This window comes from Panthera leo, chromosome A1 (genome assembly GCF_018350215.1).
Source record: "Panthera leo isolate Ple1 chromosome A1, P.leo_Ple1_pat1.1, whole genome shotgun sequence".
NCBI classification, from domain to species: Eukaryota; Metazoa; Chordata; class Mammalia; order Carnivora; family Felidae; genus Panthera; species Panthera leo.
The window spans coordinates 102,608,501-102,626,060 of NC_056679.1; the positions used below are offsets into that span (position 1 = coordinate 102,608,501).

Below are 17,560 nucleotides of genomic sequence, written 5' to 3' on the forward strand. Positions count from 1 at the left end.
ATCAGTTTGAATCCCGAGTTGGGCTCTGTGCTGACAGCTCAGAGCCTGGAGCCTGTGTCTCCCTCTCTCTCTCTCTGCCCCTCCCCTGCTCACACTCTGTCTCTCCCTCTTTCAAAAAATAAATGAAAGTTAAAATACATATACATATTTAAAAAACTTCAGCTCAGGCCACTTAATAGTGAATTTGAGTCACGAATAGATCACGTAACATCATTTATGGGGAACGGGGCAGGGTGGGGGGAGGATGGAAACTCTTGGTTTCCTAATGTATTTTCTTCAACTACAGCAGCTGAGGCTTAATATGGGGGCTCACATCTCACGTGCAGACATCTTCATCAAAACAAAATTTCAAAAATTAATAGAACACATCATAGCTTTTCTTTTAGAAACCAAAGGCATCTATAACCCCCCAAGTTCTGACGCAGCCCTGTGAAGCCACGGCCTGATTCAGGCCTCCAGAATTGGGGCAAGTGAGGAGCCCAAAAGGCCTCTGCGACCCCCATCCCATTCACGACAAAAACCCCCTGGGTGTTTAAGTCCTGAGAGAGAACATTCAACCTTGGGCCTAAGTCTCAACCTCTGGGCAGAAATGAGCACCAAGAAAGGATTCTGGTGCTCTGATTCACCAGGGGTGAAAGCATGGGAGTGGAGAGGGGGGGTCGGGAGGCCGGGAAACCCCAGCGTTAACTCTCGCGGGACCGTAGTGAGTCAGGATGTGTGCGCGGTGACAGAAAGTGCGAGCACACGTGTGATTTCACGGTGGCCGATTTTCAGGTGTCTGTACGGGGAGCCTCAGGCTGGCCGAGCAGGGGCTTCCGGGATGGCTGCGGGAGGCCCACGCACCCAGACCCCCCTGTTCTCCTCACAGGCGATCGGCACGGAGCCCCGCGTTGGGGCTCTTAACCCCTAGGCATCTCAGACACCGTGTGAAAGACATCTGGGCCCCAAGTGGTAGGACAGAGCCCAGTGAGGAATGTGGGTTTAAGGCCCCGGTCTTATGTTCCTCGAGGCTGCCGGGAGAAATGTGGACACGAGAAAGAACAAACGCGGTAGAGATCAGACTCAGGATCTCAGCGGCCACGTGGAAGGATTCCCTCAGGCTGGGCTCAGTAAGAAATTAAGGGACCTCGTCAGGTTCACAGCGAGTGACCAGCACGGAACACGAGTCTGCGACGCACAGGTGCGAAGTTCCTTTGACTACATACACAACACAAGGCAAGGGTGAGTTAGGCACACTGGAGAGGTACACAGTGGCTCCTGAGAGGATCTTTTCGAATACGTTTCAGGAGGAGAAGGGACCAACCCTAAGGAACCCTTGGCTTATTTCCTGGGAAGAAGGCTAACCAGATCAAGCCCAGACACGTCCAAGGGTCAGACTCGCTCTCTCCCTGTGGGGGGCCACGCTCCACAATCTTACTTGTTTAAATCTCGAGGCTGGGTCTACACCTGTCTGCTTCATAGAGTCCATGACAGATTTCATTTCTACAGCCTCCTTAATAAGCTGGTGGTTTTCCATCTGCTTAGCTTTGAAGCTGTCGGCCTGAAGCTGCTGCTGGTGGCCGGGGAGAAGCTGTGATTTACCTGTCTCCTCAGTTTTATTAGGCACTGGCGGCCCTAGTTTAGAATGGGTTTTGTTAGGCTCTGGGGTAGAGGGAGCTTTTGAGATTGTGGCAGACGGCAGGCTTTTCTGTTTACTGTCCTCCTTGCCCAGCTCCTTCAAGGGGAGCTCGCTTTTCCTGTCGCACTCTCCTCGGCCAGCTTGGGCCATTTTCTGCTCTGCCAGCCTCTGGTCCTCATAGTACTTCTCATACTGCTGTCTATAGGCAGGGCTGGTGGCCATCAGGGACTTCTGGTCCATATAGAGCCCGTAGGCGTACTGGCCGTAGTAAAGCGACTGCGCCAGTGCTGGGTGTCTCTGCGTGATCACCGACTGGTGCTGAGGCTGTAAGGGTGCCGGGTTGTGGTCCGCTTTCTTGGCATCCAGCTGCTCTGCCTTGTCTTTCCTTTCGGCCTCCTCCTCGGACTCCTTCTTGATCTTCATCGCCTGTGTGCTCCCGCCGTTCCCGGCCGCAGGGGCTCCCACCTGCCCAGGGTGCATGTAACTTGGAGAATAGTAAGGATCGTAGCCATGGTAATAGGGAGAATGGGACTCTTTCATCTGAGAGGACTGTGCTGTAGCTGCAGGATGCCCTTTGACGACGCCCTCCTTACTGGAAATGATGTCCGACGGGGAACCGGCCTTGGACCTCACGCCCTCCGACCGGCTGTCGGACCCACCGTCGTCGGCGGCGTCAGAGATGTCCGAATAGGCGGGGCTGCTGGTCTTGGCCGCGGTCTCGGCCCCGTTCTGCGTCAGCACGTGCAGCGGGGCCATGGGCGCCTGCCCGTTCACCAGCGGGTTGCACTCCATCCTCGAGGCGCTGCCTATGGAAGGGCTGGGCGCGTTGTCCGTGAAAGTGTAAACCTTGTCGGCCTCGGCTTTGATGCTGGCCATCCGGCTCTCCTGAGACTCTGAGAGTCCGTTGGCCAACCCTTCACTCTTGTTGAGATGGTCCTTTAAAAAATGCCCCGATAAGTCTTTCCCGGCCCCCTTGGCGTCCTCAAGTTTGCCCAGCTTGGCATCCATTTTCGGGCTCCCCGACTCCTTCCCTTCTTTGTCCTTAAGCTTCCGCTTCTCCTTCTTCTTTTTGTCTTTGAGGGACACGAGAGCTGGGTTCACGGTGATGGGCTCCCCCATGATGGTGGGCTTTGGCTGGATGGGTTTCAACGGAGGACTCTTTGGTGTGGCCTGCACCACGGTGGTCGTGAGGGACGGCAGTCCGGGGATGGTCCCCGTGGTGGTGCTCGTGAAGGCCGCGGTGGGTATGGCGATGAGCTGCGGCGGGGTGGGGGCCGGGGCGGGGGCGATGGGCCGCGCGGTTTTCAGTTTGGAGAGGTTCTTGTCCATTTTGCAGTTGTTGGCTTTCTTGCCCTTTTCTTTCTCTCCCGCGTTCTTCTTGTCGATTAGCCCTTCTGCTTCCAGTTTGGGCATCTCGGAAGCCAAGCTGCCATCTGCTGCGGAGCAAGCGTCTAGGGTGGCCGTCATGTTGGAGATGACTGGGAGGTTGTTCAGCTCGCCGTGAAGGCCCTTCTTCTTGCCAGAACTCTTCCCCGCTTTCGACCCGACGACAGAGCCCGGACCGTTGCTCATCAGCTCTCTCTTCCCCTTGGGGGTACCAGGTGGGTGCCCGGGGCCGGGCGACACCGGCGCCTTCACCTGGTCGTAGGCCGCCAGACTGGCGCTGGGCTCGCTGCATTCGAGCGCCACGTGACTCAGCGCCTCCTCGCAGTCCGAGATCTTGTCCTCGCTGTCGGGCTCGAACTCCAGCTTGTTCTCTGGGTCTAGGTGCGCGTGAGCCTGGTGGTACCTCAGGCCGTTAATGTGCTTGTACTTTTTGTTGCAGTTTGGGTGGGGGCAGTCGATCAACACTGGCGAGGAGCAGCCCTGGTCCAAAAAAGTCGCCTCTGGTTTCCCTTGAGGAGTGGTCGGAGTGCTTCTGGAGTTGGTGCGGACGCGCTTCCCCGGCTTATTGTCCTCGGAGCTGGAATTCAGGTCCAGCTCCATCGGGGGCTTGTTTTTCCTCTTGTTGGTGGAGGAGGGGCTGGCTTTGATGTCCTCAGCAGCACAATTTGGGGGTGTCCTTCGCCCGCTGGCGTTGAGGCTGCCCCGCCTCCCTTTCCCATTGGCCCCCCCTCTGTTCTTGTTCTGCAACCCTCTGGACTCCGTGAAGCTGGCCTCTGAGCCCGGAGCCGCCGCGGCAGACCTCGCTCTCTTCCCTCGGCCCCGGCCCCCTCTCATCTCCAGGTCGCTTGTCGGTGACTCGCAGAACCTAGGGAAACAAGCGACAGACGTCAAGAGGAGCATCCCCCAAAGAGCCGGGAGACAGCGCGAGGCACACAATGCCGGCAAGAGCGGCCAACACCCCAGGGGCGCGAGGGCTGGGCCCAGAGAAGGAAAAGACACCCTGTTCTTGCGCTGACAGTTTTAATCCCTGCCACAGAACTGGCAACGAATGACGTATGTTCTTCTTCGGAACACCAAAGGAAAACGGCTCAGGTAGCTAGCTTTGAATCCAGTTCAAATTCCCATTTTGAGAAAAGAAGAAAACAAAGGAGAGGGGGCGAAGGGCAGGGAGTGCATTTCACCGTGTGCAATCCTCACCAGCTCCTTTCTCTTTTGCCTGGTTTCAATTACGGGCAGACTTTTATGCATTATTAATCTACCTCTATAGTTTCTGTGCAAAGAGAGGATGGCGGAAGGAGAGGCGAAGCGGAGGAAGGAGGAGAGCAAACAGAGCCTGAAATAAAAGGCCCCGTACGTACATACCTGGGAGGGGCCCAGTCGTGCTTGGTGCAGTCCAGGAGGGTCCCTACGTAAGTTTTGTTCCTCCACGTGACATTGACCACTAGAACACCTGCAGGAATGGGGAATGAAGGAGGACCACTGTTAGCACTGATTACTCTGTTTCTAGTTTATTATTATTATTACTGTTGTTGTTATTTTACCAGCAAAATTCTGTTCTCATTCGCTTTCAAAAACTGTGGTTTGCACTGTTCCTCTTTCTGGTTTCAGTGACCTCAAGTGAAAACCCACAGGAAACTGTGTGTGTGTGTGTGTGTGTGTGTGTGTGTGTGTGTGTGTGTGTGTGTGTGAGAGAGAGAGAGAGAGAGAGAGAGAGAGAGATCATGCCTGTGTGCATGCGGTACAAAAGGGTAAGACTGCGTGTGAGAGTGTAATCAAGATACTGCTGACAGAAGGAAATGGTTTTTGCCATGTCCTGCTGTAAAACAGCAACACTCACCTCTTAATTTTTCTATTATTACACATAATTGCTTTCGTTTGGCAAGCAGCCAACAAAAACTAAGCGCCAGTTACCAGTGCTTAAACCAGAAGGTGACTGAAAGGAATCGGCTTTGTTTCCAATTCAACAATATAAAATAATGGTGATTTTTATTTAGGAAAAGATTAGGTGGGTGCACAAAAACAGGAGAAGGGGAGGGCAGGGGCTGAGAGTCCAGATAGCGGACAATCAGCTATGATTTCGCTTTCCTAATCCTCCCCTCTCTGGCTTTGTGAGACAAGAATCAGCCAGGGTATGGTATCTGTTTCACTGTTTGGTCTTGTTTCATATTAAGGACTCCTAAAATAGCCCTCTTAAGAAAATAAATGTGCACAATAGGTTTGCTCTTGGGGTTATCTTTAGAATCAACTTTAGTAAGCATTTGCCACAGAGGATTAGAAGACAAAAATCTCAAAACCAACACACTTGCTTCCTGCAAGCTATTCTGCTTTTCCCAACTGCTCTGCAGACAGACAATTTAATTTAGCACTGCATCTGTGAATTACTAAACTTAAGTGCACTTAGTATACTAAATGTCACAGGAAAATAAAATAGAACATCCTCTTGATTTCTCTAGAGGACAAGTGCCATATATTTTTTTAATCACCCCTTTACAGCCTATATTAAAAGGACCTGGGTTTTTGAGACACGCATAAAATACGAGGGTCAATCAACGCAATACTTAAGTGAGCCTTTGGTTTCTTTTCGGTACCTACCTACCCTCCATTCTCTTTTGCAAACACCTAGGGACATCACTCACAGTCTACTTCTAACTGGTTTGCTCACTTGCTCACTGCCATTTTGAATTTTATAGAAACCCTGTATTGCACTCCTTTATGGTAAGAGACACCTCACGAGGTAAGACTAATTTCCATGGGAAATGTTTTAGCAGCAGGTAAAAATATTTGAATGGCTGGGACCCGAGCAGTGGGGAAGGAAGGATTTCTTTCAAAAGTCTCTAAAAGAGATTTAAAAATTGTTTCCCATATGGTCTATGTTGCCATTAGGTGACAGCTGAATTTACTCACTGTAGCAATAGTCGGGGGTGGGAGGGGACGAGCATGAAGCAAAGCAAGCATTTCCTGAAATCCGGTTGATTCCATTCTAATTCCCTCAGGAAAATTTTCTTTTAAACCACGGAGTATAAAAATTCATATTGAGATGAGAATCAATGGTAATTAGGCATTTGGTCAAAATTTGCACAAGACAGAACAATTGGAGGAAAGGATTCTTTATGAGCACGTCCCTCCAGGAAAAGGGAGGGGTGGGAGGGAAGGCGAAGGGGAAGACGGAGCTGGTTTTCTCATCATGTGCTCTCTGGGGCACTGTGTGTGGTGTCAAAGACCTTTGCAGCTGCTTAAAATTCTTTAGCATGTCAGCTATATTTACAGTGCAGGAATATATCTGTATTGCCAGAAGGTTGCCGCATTTTAGCTTGCGACGCAAGAGGCTGAAGCAGTGCGTTCCAGAGTCCCTGATGTAGCACAAATGTATAATTAAAATTGCTTGAAAGGAAACATGAAAGAAACAACAAACCCTCCATTCTTGCAGTAATAAAATTAAAAACAGGAAAAGTCTGCACAGACACTTAACATTTGTCTGCAGTGAAAGGCTTTTGTTATTGCTTTTCCCCCAAGGGTTTCGCGTTTCCAGCAAACGCGGGCCGTGGATTGGCCGGCGCCTGCAGGGAACGCTCGCGTCTGATTGGCTGGGCCGAGGGCGGCCGCCCGGAGCCTCGAGGCGGCGGCCGGGGATAAAGGGGCTCGGCCGAGGGCAGGGGCCAAGGGGCCGGCGGCGGCGGCGGGAGGCCGCCCGCCGCCACGGGACTAAGGGCGGGTGGGGGTCGGGGTGGGGGGGACCCTTGGCGCGTGCGCGGCCCCGACAGGGCTACCCGCCGCGCCCCACGCGCGTTCGCTCACGGCCCCCGGGACAGGATCGGTGGTCCCCAGACAGGACCCGGGGAAGCAGTCCCTGGCGACGTGGGGCTGCCGCTGGGAGCTGTCACAAAGGCTGGGCTCACGCTGCGGCTGGCGCACTGTGAAAACCGTTCCCGCCGCCAGATGCTGTTTCTAGTAGCCGCCCCGGCACATCTCGCGTGGCGGCAACAGCGACACTGCTAGCAGCGTGGTTCGTTCGTTATCAGCACTCGCTGGGAAAGAAAACGCCGTCAGTCAAGTCCATCCCCAACTTCAAAAGGACCTCAATCAGCCAGCCTGGTTTTTCTAGAAGCCCTGGGTCTGTGACACGCTCAGAAGAAATGCTCTAACTCCCGGGGAGATTCTGAAGAGTCTCCATCAAGCGGGGCTAATTGAATACGTGTGCTGGTGTCTGTTTTTCTTTCCGCCACACGGTATACTTCGATCAGCCTAGCATTCACGTGCAAGAGTACACAGGCACATGTTTACACAGCCAAACTGGCAAGGAGGCTTAAGGAATGCTTCTCGCATAAACTACAAAGCGTATTGTTTCTCTGTAAGCGAGCGTGTGTTTATGCAACATCCTATCGTGAGGGGCCAAGTAGAAAGGTGGTGTTTGGGCTCCAAAACCTGCGGATGGTTGATGGTCTTGCTCAAGTCTCGACATCTTGAGCGCTTTGCAACCCATGGGCATATAAAGCGGACTCTACTTTTTAAATAACCGAAGTGAAAATGAAGCCTTTCAAAGTTCCACTTTGAATTTTCATCAGTCTGGGCAGAGTTGTGGTTCTCATTTACCTTACATTAATTGGAAATAAATATACATTTATTCCACAAAGATTTAATATTTCATCTAACGCACATCTGTTCTTCCAAACGTCTAAGCCATGAACCACGTGCTGGGGACACTCTACACAAGTCTTTTTCGTCTTTATATTCTCCAGGGTCCCGCCAGGTTTACCATCCCCTTTTCCCCACTGACTGGGCACGGTCATTCTCAAAATGCTAAATAATGCCTGCCCTGTAATGTTTTATATTTGGAAAATATCTGAAGATTATTACCAATTAAGTAAGAAGAGAGCTGAAGACGTCAATGGATGGTTTGAATGTGCTCACTGACCACACAGGGTTTTCTTATTTATATTGTCTCTGTCCTACACACTGATGATACAGGATTTAAGCTACTGCCCTACCCCATAAAACATATTACCTATAGGGCAGTGAAGAACACAGTCTGTGTTGTAAAACCTAAGCCTGTTGCCTCTACAAGCCAAAAGAGCCCTGTTATCTCATCAGGATTCCACAGTCACAGTGTCCTATTATTTGCTCTTGTCAATACTTAGCAGTTAAGGGCTCCCAGAGAGATGGTCAGGCCCATGAAGCATTTACAGTGCATCCTTAGGGTATACACTAGGTACTTATTTGGTGCTATGGAATCAGCCATAGTTCTGGCTGGACCTCCATCCAAACTCTATTCTTCAAGAGGCTGCAAACTTGTAACAACCAACACAGGCATACCCTGTAATCCAGAAAGGGAAGTATAGTTTACGTATCACCTACACCTACAGAACAGGCCTCTTGATCCATTATATTAAACTAGACCCTGGAAGAGATTTTCCTAGGGCCTGCCCTGCCCACAGTCCCCGCTCAGATGGTAGTCCTAGGAGACAAGGCTCCTGAGCCAGTAATCCTAACCTTAGCGTCGTCTGACGGTTGCAGGGACGGGTACGTGAACCTGAGGCAACCAAACACGACTTACAATGGGAATCTGAATTAGTCACAAGGCAAGTTGACAAGAGAAGGGGAAACCTCAAGGTCACAAGGTCACAAGCCTCTAAAGTCTGAGAGGACTACAGTGTGCCAAAGCCCCAAGGGCTCAATAGCTATGATATTAGGAAGTCGATGGGTGCAATGCCCTAAGTGCTTACGTGTGTGTGTGTGTGTGTGTGTGTGTGTGTGTGTGTGTGTGTCCCCTCCCGTCTTTTAGCAGTGACAAGGGCTTACCAGCACCCAGGACGGCCCTATTATTTTCCATCCATCTTGTTCAAAAGGTGTTCCTGGTTCTGAACTTAACTCTGTCTTTGAATAGCTTGGTCCTGGAGGTGTCCCTGCAGGGACAGTCTACCCATCCTCCACCTGTCAGCCTCTCTCTCACCCAGGCAAACACAATGACCACAGTAACATTCTCACCTCCAGCTCACACGTTTTTTTTTCCCCTCTCCAGCCAAAAGAGTTTCTTCACCTACTACTTAGGTCACAATTTTAGTCCCCCGAAGTTGTTCTAGTCCAAACCTCCAAGGAAAGCTAACATTCCTAATGAGTTAGCACCAAAGACAGACACAGGGCAAATGTCGTCTCTTCTGTGGGTGCTCTCCAGTCACCCACCGATGGTGCGCACCACCAAAACACGGCCACTCCCTCGTGGGTCCCCACGGCACTCCATGCCCGGTCCTCTGGCCAAGGGACACTCACCAGAATCCATGCTTCCGTCTGGGCCCAGAGCTGGACACGGCTCAGCTTCCGGCCCAGTTAGACGTGGGTCTGTGGCACACTCAGGTGTATGACAGCTAAGCGACTGAACTGCCCCGTGCCACTTACAGGCCTGGCTCACAGTAATCTCCTGTTCATGTTCTTCTAGTTTCTTCCTCTTTCTGTCTGGCTGGGATGGAGACTGCAGTGACCTTGAAGGCCCGCTGAGAATCACAGAGCCTCCTTCACCTGGGACCCTGAATGACAAGGAGAGCCCACCCAAAGAATACCACACTCAGTCCATTAAGGAAGCAGCGAATCATTTCCTCCCATGTTTGAACGCTGTTGAGCCTCTCTGCCTTGCCCTCACACACAGCCCCCCTTCACATTCCACTCCTCATATACATGGTATGCCTCTCTTCTGGCCAGACTACACTCTCTGGACACGGGGGTGGGGTCCGCACCTGCTGCAGCTGTGAGCGCCGTGCCCGGCACAGAGAGAGAGTTTGCACAACCCCTGGTAAGCTGTGGCACGGTGACAGAAGGGAGTCCAGATTTGGATCCTTCTTTTGACTATTACCATACTTTTTCAATAAGCATCATCTCCCACTCGCTTAGAGACGATAGAAATTCTCTGCGGAGAGATTGTACTCCAAAGATGTTATAAATATGGTTTATGAATTACTGTTGCTGGTTATTTGTGAAGATGTTTCCTCAAGAACTGGGCAAATGCCTGATTTCCCAGTGGATCAGCATAACTCTGTTTGTATTACAGTTTAAAGACTGTTTCAGAGTCTTTAAAGTGCCTCATCCCTGGGACAGAAGTCTCTGGCAAGCATTGCAAATGCCGAATTTGGAATCAGACATCGTTTTTTTCTTTTTTTTTTTTGGAACTCTTATTCAGACTACCACATCTGGATGGACTTCGTGTGCACTCATGCAGAAAACAGAAACCTCACTCTAATAACACCGAAATGTAACCCATTTGTGCTGCAATCCTTTTTTTTTTTTTTTTAAGTTTACACATTTCTTTCCTTTCCTATGTTTTTTTCCAGTAGAAACATCAGTGACAATAAAAAGGGGCCACACTAAGCTGGTTTCTGCGCACAGGATAAAGTCCAGACATTTCGAGTATCCTATTACCTCCTATTTCAATACATGACTATTGTACAAGGTAGGATTTATCACCATTCCTTTGTACCCAAACGCCCTCCCCCTCCAGAAGTTTATTGTTGTGGTTTTGCTCTATCCAATCCTGGTACTTTTTAAAAAGCTGAGTCTTGTATAGTACACTGGCTTTTTAGTACACTTTATGGTACACTTTCCTTTTTCTGGCTTCAGAGCATCTCATCTTCAGAAACATCTCTCTTCAAAGGCCACAGCTGAGTTTCTAATTATTGGGGGAAATATTTAATTTCCAACGGAGGTTGCCAATGAAATACCTGACGGCCAAAACACAGAGGGACTTTCCTATTCCCTATGCTAAGTATCTCTGGGGCACTAGGACAAGAAAAGTATGGTCACGTGACCAGAAAGAGCCCTACTGCTGAGCTGAATGTTTGAAGAGTCACTTTAACCACATCCTGTAATCAAACCATCTGGAACACAGTGCTGTGATTAGTCACCCTGAACATTGGGCTTTATCTGAACAAATAGCGAACGGCAACGGGGCTTGGGAGATAGGGCAGTACTAACAAAGGGAAGTGTAATGAAACACTTTATGCCCTAGTATGTCGCCACCCCAGTCATAAACCCCAGACGCACACGGCTCTGGTGTTAATGTACTACTTTAGGAAAGCACAGTGCGCTTAAAGATTAAAGGAATGCAGGGCTAAAAATTGCTGGTTTGGATAGACGTTCTCTGTCGGCCGCTGGAATATGTTGGCACCCCTCTATCTGCGTTAATTATAACCTCTCAGATGACAATTCAGCAGTCCTTTTAGGGTCTGGTGTTATTTCCAGGGCAATGGGAACAAGGTTCATTTATGGGAGGATAGTGGTGATTCTTTCTTTGCCAGAGGTTAATCTGAACAGGGAGACATTCCTTTTTGGTTCATCCAAGCCCTATCCACAAATAACAAGAACAAACATCCAAATAAATGTGCTAATCCAACATCAAAAAGCAAAAAGCAATGGCAAAATGCTATTCTAAGCTATGTTTTGAAAAATGGTATTCTTCCTTAACAGACCTCATCTCTTTCAAAAGTACATTTGATCACTGGGATGCCATCTATGGAAATCTTTAAAAAAAAAAAAAAAAAAAACCTGAAAGGATTTCCCCCCTAAATACACTGAATAAGCCCTAAAAGGGGAAGGGGGGGGGGGAAATGGCTAAAGAAACCCTGTTTCCCCATGGGCCTTATGGGTTAATACACAAAAGAACACAGAGCTGTTTTTCCATCACCGTCACCTCCCCCGCAGCCTTTGTTCTGAGGCCTGATGAGCTGTATTGATTTGGGAAAATCATTGAGCTTCTTGGAAAACTAGACTCTCACTTATTCACTGCCATCTATTTCTTTCCCATGAAGACAGGTGGTCAATATCCAGTTGACTGGTCAGCTAAAAGAGGCTCTTGCTGCTTTTCTTTTCTTGCCTCCCCAGTAACATTATCCTTTCCCACTTCTGGAAAACACAATGGCCTGTTCCAAAGTCTTGTGGGTAAGAGGAGGGAGCAGAAACAAGGCTTTTGTAAGGCACCTCCGGGAACACTGAACGGCTGTCCTAGACATCTGCATGGGAGCCCACACTACATCCCTACATGCACGGCTGGTGACAGGATTTTCACTCACCGAATGTTAGGCACAAGTTCTGGCATTAATGGAAACTTTGAGAGCCCAAGATAAAGCTCAAAAAAAAAAAATATATATATATATATACGTATACATATATATATATATGTATACGTATATATATACGTATGTATATGTATATATATATATACACACACACATATATATACACATACATATATGTGTGTGTGTGTGTGTGTGTATATATATATATATATATATATATATATATATCGAATCAACACAGATCATTAGAGCTTCCTGTGAACTGCAGAAAGTGATGTTTTACTTCTTTTAATAATCGGTACATATATTTTAGCAAGGTTTTCTCATTGTAGGATGCCCTAAGTGTCATTATAGACATTTGGGGGGAACAAAGAGCATAAGAGAAAAATAACATATATCACACAGAGATCTTTACAAAGCAACTTTAAACATGACGAGAACAAAAAACACTTGATTTTAGGTTACACAGGCATACACAGCCTAAAGAAACACTGTCCTTGATGGCTTGAGGCTACTTTTTAAAGGTATAAATATACACATATATATAAATACATAAATATAAACACACACACACACACACACACACACTACAACCACTCACACCACAATACATAGCCCTTAACGTTTAGGCAGTTCCTCTAGCACTTTCTGCTAAGGTGCCACAAGTCCTCCCACCTGAGGGTAGGCAGGAGGACAGGTTTCAGGTGACCATGTTGCTAAGGAGGGGAGGACACGAGCCCCTTAAGCTTCCTTCCACAGGGCGGCAAGTCACAGACCCTCAGTCAGGCTGCATCCAAAACCACCCCTGCATCCCAAGACAATGCCCTTCAGGCTGTGGTCTCCTAAGGTTCGGCCAACACACAGTAAACTGAAGTGATATGCTCAAGTACAAGATAAACGATGAAGGGGCGCCTCGGTGGCTCAGTCAGTTGAGCGTCCGACTTCGGCTCAGGTCATGATCTCACGGTCTGTGAGTTTGAGCCCCGCGTCGGGCTCTGTGCTGACAGCTCGGAGCCTGGAGCCTGTTTGGGATTCTGTGTCTCCCTCTCTCTCTGACCCTCCCCCATTCATGCTCTGTCTCTCTCTGTCTCAAAAATAAATAAACATTAAAAAAATTAAAAAAAAAAAAAAAGATAAACGATGAAGTGGCCAGGGCAGGGTGCGGGGGATGATGGCAGAGGGAAAAACGGGGAGACAGGACAGCAAAAAAATACAAAGTCTTCTGAGACAGACATTTGGTATAACTGAAATGCACAAAGCCAACGCGCACACAGATGGAGCCTACGTATGTAGGTATACACTTGTATAAGGAGATTTCATTTCTTGTCTAGGATCAAACTTCCCAGCAAGTAATGCCTTGAGGCTGGTGGGCATGGAGAGAAAGCTACGGAACCCGATTTCTGGTGCAAAGTTCTAGGCCTGAATTCTCTCCTGCTCTTTTGCAGGCATGCGTTAGTATTTCTGAGAGCTGCGGAGTTTAGATACATGGTTTGGAGTTCTTCAAACCCTCTCCTTTTTTAAGGCACAGTTTCCCCACTTGGAGTAGCGCAAGGATTTCTCATTCCCCTCCTCCCTTTCTTCACGGGAAGACCAGGATTCAATGCCAAATGTAACGGAATTGACTCCTGTCCCCCAATCCAGTCTCACAAGCTTGAATTATTAGCTCATCTGGAGATCGGTTTTTTGTTTTTTTTTCCTTCCTTCACATAAAAGCATTCAAAATTTGGGAAACGTATCTTTCCCATAGTAAGTCGGCTTACTATGAGCCACGATAATGATACGGTTCTTATTCTATTATTACCTCCTAACATGGTGTTCCCTTAAGAGTGTCATTTTAGGAGGCAGCCGCGTACAAGGGGCCCAGGCCCACAGCACATAACCAGAACCCCCCACCTCAACGGAAAGGACGCCGCCTCAACACAATCCCGCTTTGAGACCTGCCTGCCACAGAAGATAAGCAGCTGAAAAGAAGACAGGCCTTTCGTTTCCTGCACTTAATGCTAACCGCGGGATCTTTTCAGCTTACAACTTGTGCGGCCAGGATCTCTACAAGCCCTGACGTCAGCTTCACAAACAGGTAAAGAGAACAGAACAGCAAGACCAGGCAAAAAATTAACAATCCTCCAGGCAACAAGCCCCACCCTGGACCAGTGCCCCTAAAAGAGAGCACTCGAGGGCTGAAAGTGGGGAGAAGGGTGTGAGGTGATGAGAATTTGGAAGGTCGCTTAACAGGGAGCTCGGCCTCCCCATTTCCTGGTGGGGAAACCAGTCTGTTTCTCTGCTGTCTCGCTGCTCTCCACGGGCAGGAGCAGGGGAGGGAGGGGCAGGCGGGGAGGCCAAGTCATCACCGAGATGAATAAAATAGCAAAATGCCAAGGAAATAAAACAGAAGAATGGAAAAACTCATATACTTTGGGGAAGGAGAGGAGACTCAGCAAAGGGAATATGGAGGGCTCCGCGTCCTAGCCTTAGCTCACAAACCTCCTGTGGATCAGTCTAGGTGGGTGATTAGCAGAGTTCCTGGTTTAAATGCTTGTGAATTGCTTGTCAAAATATGTGTATACAACTATAGACTATAGGACTGCGTTTTCAAGTGATTTCTTACCATCCCCAATCCTTGAGTTACAAGGAGACGGTGGGAACCAATCGGCAATTATGCTCACATCAAAAGGCTGCTACTGATGCGTGCATCTCCCTGGGACCGAAGAGCCAGGCTTCATATAAATTATGACGCTTTATTGAAAGTCAGAGCGCTTATTTGCTTTTGTGCCAGCTCTGGGCCCTTTTCATCTGGAGCTCTCCCCGGCCCAGGAGAGCACACATTCCTACAGCTCTGCTGGCCACCAGCTGTGTCCCCCATAAATCATAAATCCTCTGAACAAGCCATTCTTTACAAAGACCAACAGCATTTACTGGAGATGATCACTCTGCTATTATTCCACTTGCTGAAATTTAAAATAGCAATTTACAACAGCAGCTGAAAACCAGGGAACTTGTGTGTGTGTGTGTGTGTGTGTGTGTGTGTGTGTGTGTGTGTGTATGAGAGAAAGAGAGAGAGAGAGAACAGGAAGGCTGTGCATGTCTGCAGCATACAAAGGGGCACATTTTGTGTGTCACCTTCAAGTCAGCAACTCTGCGAATCTAAAAAGGAAACAAGGGGTGTAAATGTCAGAGGAACCAGACTCAGCACCCTCACAATTGAAGGCAGTGGGGTGAGTGGGGTCTGTGTCGTGGGTAGACCTCCTTGGTCTCACCTGGAAGCGGCCAAGCCCCCAAGGCAGCGTGGGAGGGGGTTCACACAGTCTCTAGTGAGGCCACATAATTATGGCTCAGGTTCAGAATGTAATAAGGAAAGCTGAAGGAATTAACTCCAATCAAGCTCAGTCTGCAGCCAATTTTATTTTGAGGACTAGGGAGGAAGACAGAAGAAAAGAGTGATTGGTAATCCCACGCAGCATCCCGAGCGCCTGAGAAGAGGTCTCTGGAGGCAGACGCACCTGGCTCCCAAGCCCGGCTCTGCAGCTGCTGCCTCACCTTCAACTAAAGCGCTCGGTGCCTCAGTTTCCTCATCTGTAACACAGGGAGGATACGTACGGGTATCAAATAAGGTGTGATCTCTGTAAAGCATTTAACACGGGCACTGGCACAAAGCAGTCGCGTCGCAAATGGACTTTGGCTTCCTCATCTTCCAACTCCCCTGGGGCCCCAGGTCACAAGCTAGGAGAGCAGAGGGAGAAGCCAAAATCCTAGGAATTCCGCACTCAGAAATACAGTCAGCAGCAAGCGCCACTGGGCTCCTTCCAGGCAAAACACCCTCGGACCTGGGCGTCCACAAAGATTATCCTGGACTCCTGGCGACCAGGCCCTTGCGCATACGGCACATCGATCCTGGCGAGTCTCACGAGCTGCCAATTCCAACGTTAAGGAGTTGTGTGATTTCCACACCGGTTTCAACCGACACGAAGTTCTCCTTCCTGACAGACCTCTCCTCGTGCCACCACTCAATAGTACAGCCGACAGAGAAATGCAGTTCCAAATCCCTCAAGTCTCCCCTCTGGACGTAGGACAGGGAAACCTCACATCTGGGTTTCAGAAACGGCGACTGGAACTGGATGCCTGGCATTGCGACCAAAGGCAAAATGGTGACAGCAGAGGGGAGAACCCCAGCAGCCAGGCTCCTGGGATGCTGAAGGCGTTAAAGGCAAACTCATCTTTCCCAGTTACCATCGGAACAGACTAGATTTCTCCACAATGGTCAGAGGCATCCCCCCTCCCCCCATTCCGAAGTCCCTATCTTTCAGGGAAGAATAAAGCCCAGCAGAGTTACAAGTATTTCAATAATGTGCTTAGAGACCAGCTCTTTTCTGTAAACAAGCCTAATGAAGCATGACTAATAGTGCTCTCCGTAAGCAGAGCCAGGGAAAAGGGCCTTTGTTAGCACTTACTGGAGCAAGGCATCATTTTGCTGGAGCAGAACAAAACTTAGCTGGTTATTGATTGACCAGCCTCGCTCGGGTGTCACCGCTCTGCTGTCCATTTCTGTATAGTGTGTGTAGGCAATACATGTGCTTCCGTAGACGCAGAGATGTTCTGTACACACGCGCGCGCACACACACACACACAACACACACACACTCCCACGTACACAGTCACGTGCAGCCACCATGCTAACTTTGGGCTACATTTCTCCGCAGAAGGGATCAAGTATTCCAGGCCTCTCGCTGAAACCGAATGGCTCTCCGATACTCGCGCGTCTTCTTGTCCTCGATATCACCTAACGTTTCTCTCCATGTTGTCAGGACCGTGAACCTCCTCTGCCTCCGAGCCTGTAAACCGACACGCCCCACGGACGCTTAACCATTTCCAAAGTCACCACGATTTAACCTGACCTAGTTACTACCTTCTAGAGGGGATTTCCTTTTGTTTTGCAATACATTCACAGCAGCTGGTGTTTCTTTTCCCCGTTTCGCCTCGCAGTTCTGAAACTCCTGACATTTGGCTCCTTGTAACTGCCACAGACACGTTCCATGATGGCTCTAATTCTCTTCTGCGGTTCAAGTTTGTCTTAAATGTTATCGATGCACACACGCCAGCAATGTTAGCAGGGAGGGCCAAAGTTGACCTGGGCTTCTCTTCCGAACAGGCAGGAATTCGAGTCAAAACTTGCTTTCCTTGCGACTCTAAGCACAAATTTCCGTATAAATTATTGACCGCACTTTGGCCTCATCTGAAACATTAGCCCCGCAGGCTGATAAGTTCTGACCCCAGGTGGCACATCAACCCTCTCCGAAGAGTCTGGAACATTAGTGCTTTGCACTGGGGACTAAGGCGTGAGAGCCAATCAATCAAGCTCCTGACAGCTTTTACGGCCTCTGAGCATTAGGCCCAAGTCAACCTCCAAGACTCCTATTGTTCGCATTATTCTCTTCTTCTCTGGTCTGATGAAGTTAGGGTTAAGTCCAAGGCTTCGGTGAGAGAGAAAGGCTATTGTTAGTAACTC

The 17,560-nt window shown here is 49.1% G+C and overlaps 1 protein-coding gene across 4 annotated transcripts in view; it reads right to left on the reverse strand.

The window, feature by feature from the left end:
- The window catches only part of ZNF608 (zinc finger protein 608), a 117,529-nt gene that overhangs the window by 8,747 nt on the left and 91,222 nt on the right, over positions 1-17,560 (reverse strand). For all 4 annotated transcript variants that reach the window (XM_042934028.1, XM_042934020.1, XM_042934026.1 and 1 more), the window contains 2 exons: positions 4,367-4,454; positions 1,418-3,869 (listed from right to left, as the gene is read on the reverse strand). In XM_042934028.1, the coding sequence (XP_042789962.1) occupies positions 1,418-3,869; positions 4,367-4,454 (2,540 nt within the window). The remainder of the gene's footprint in view (positions 1-1,417; positions 3,870-4,366; positions 4,455-17,560) is intronic.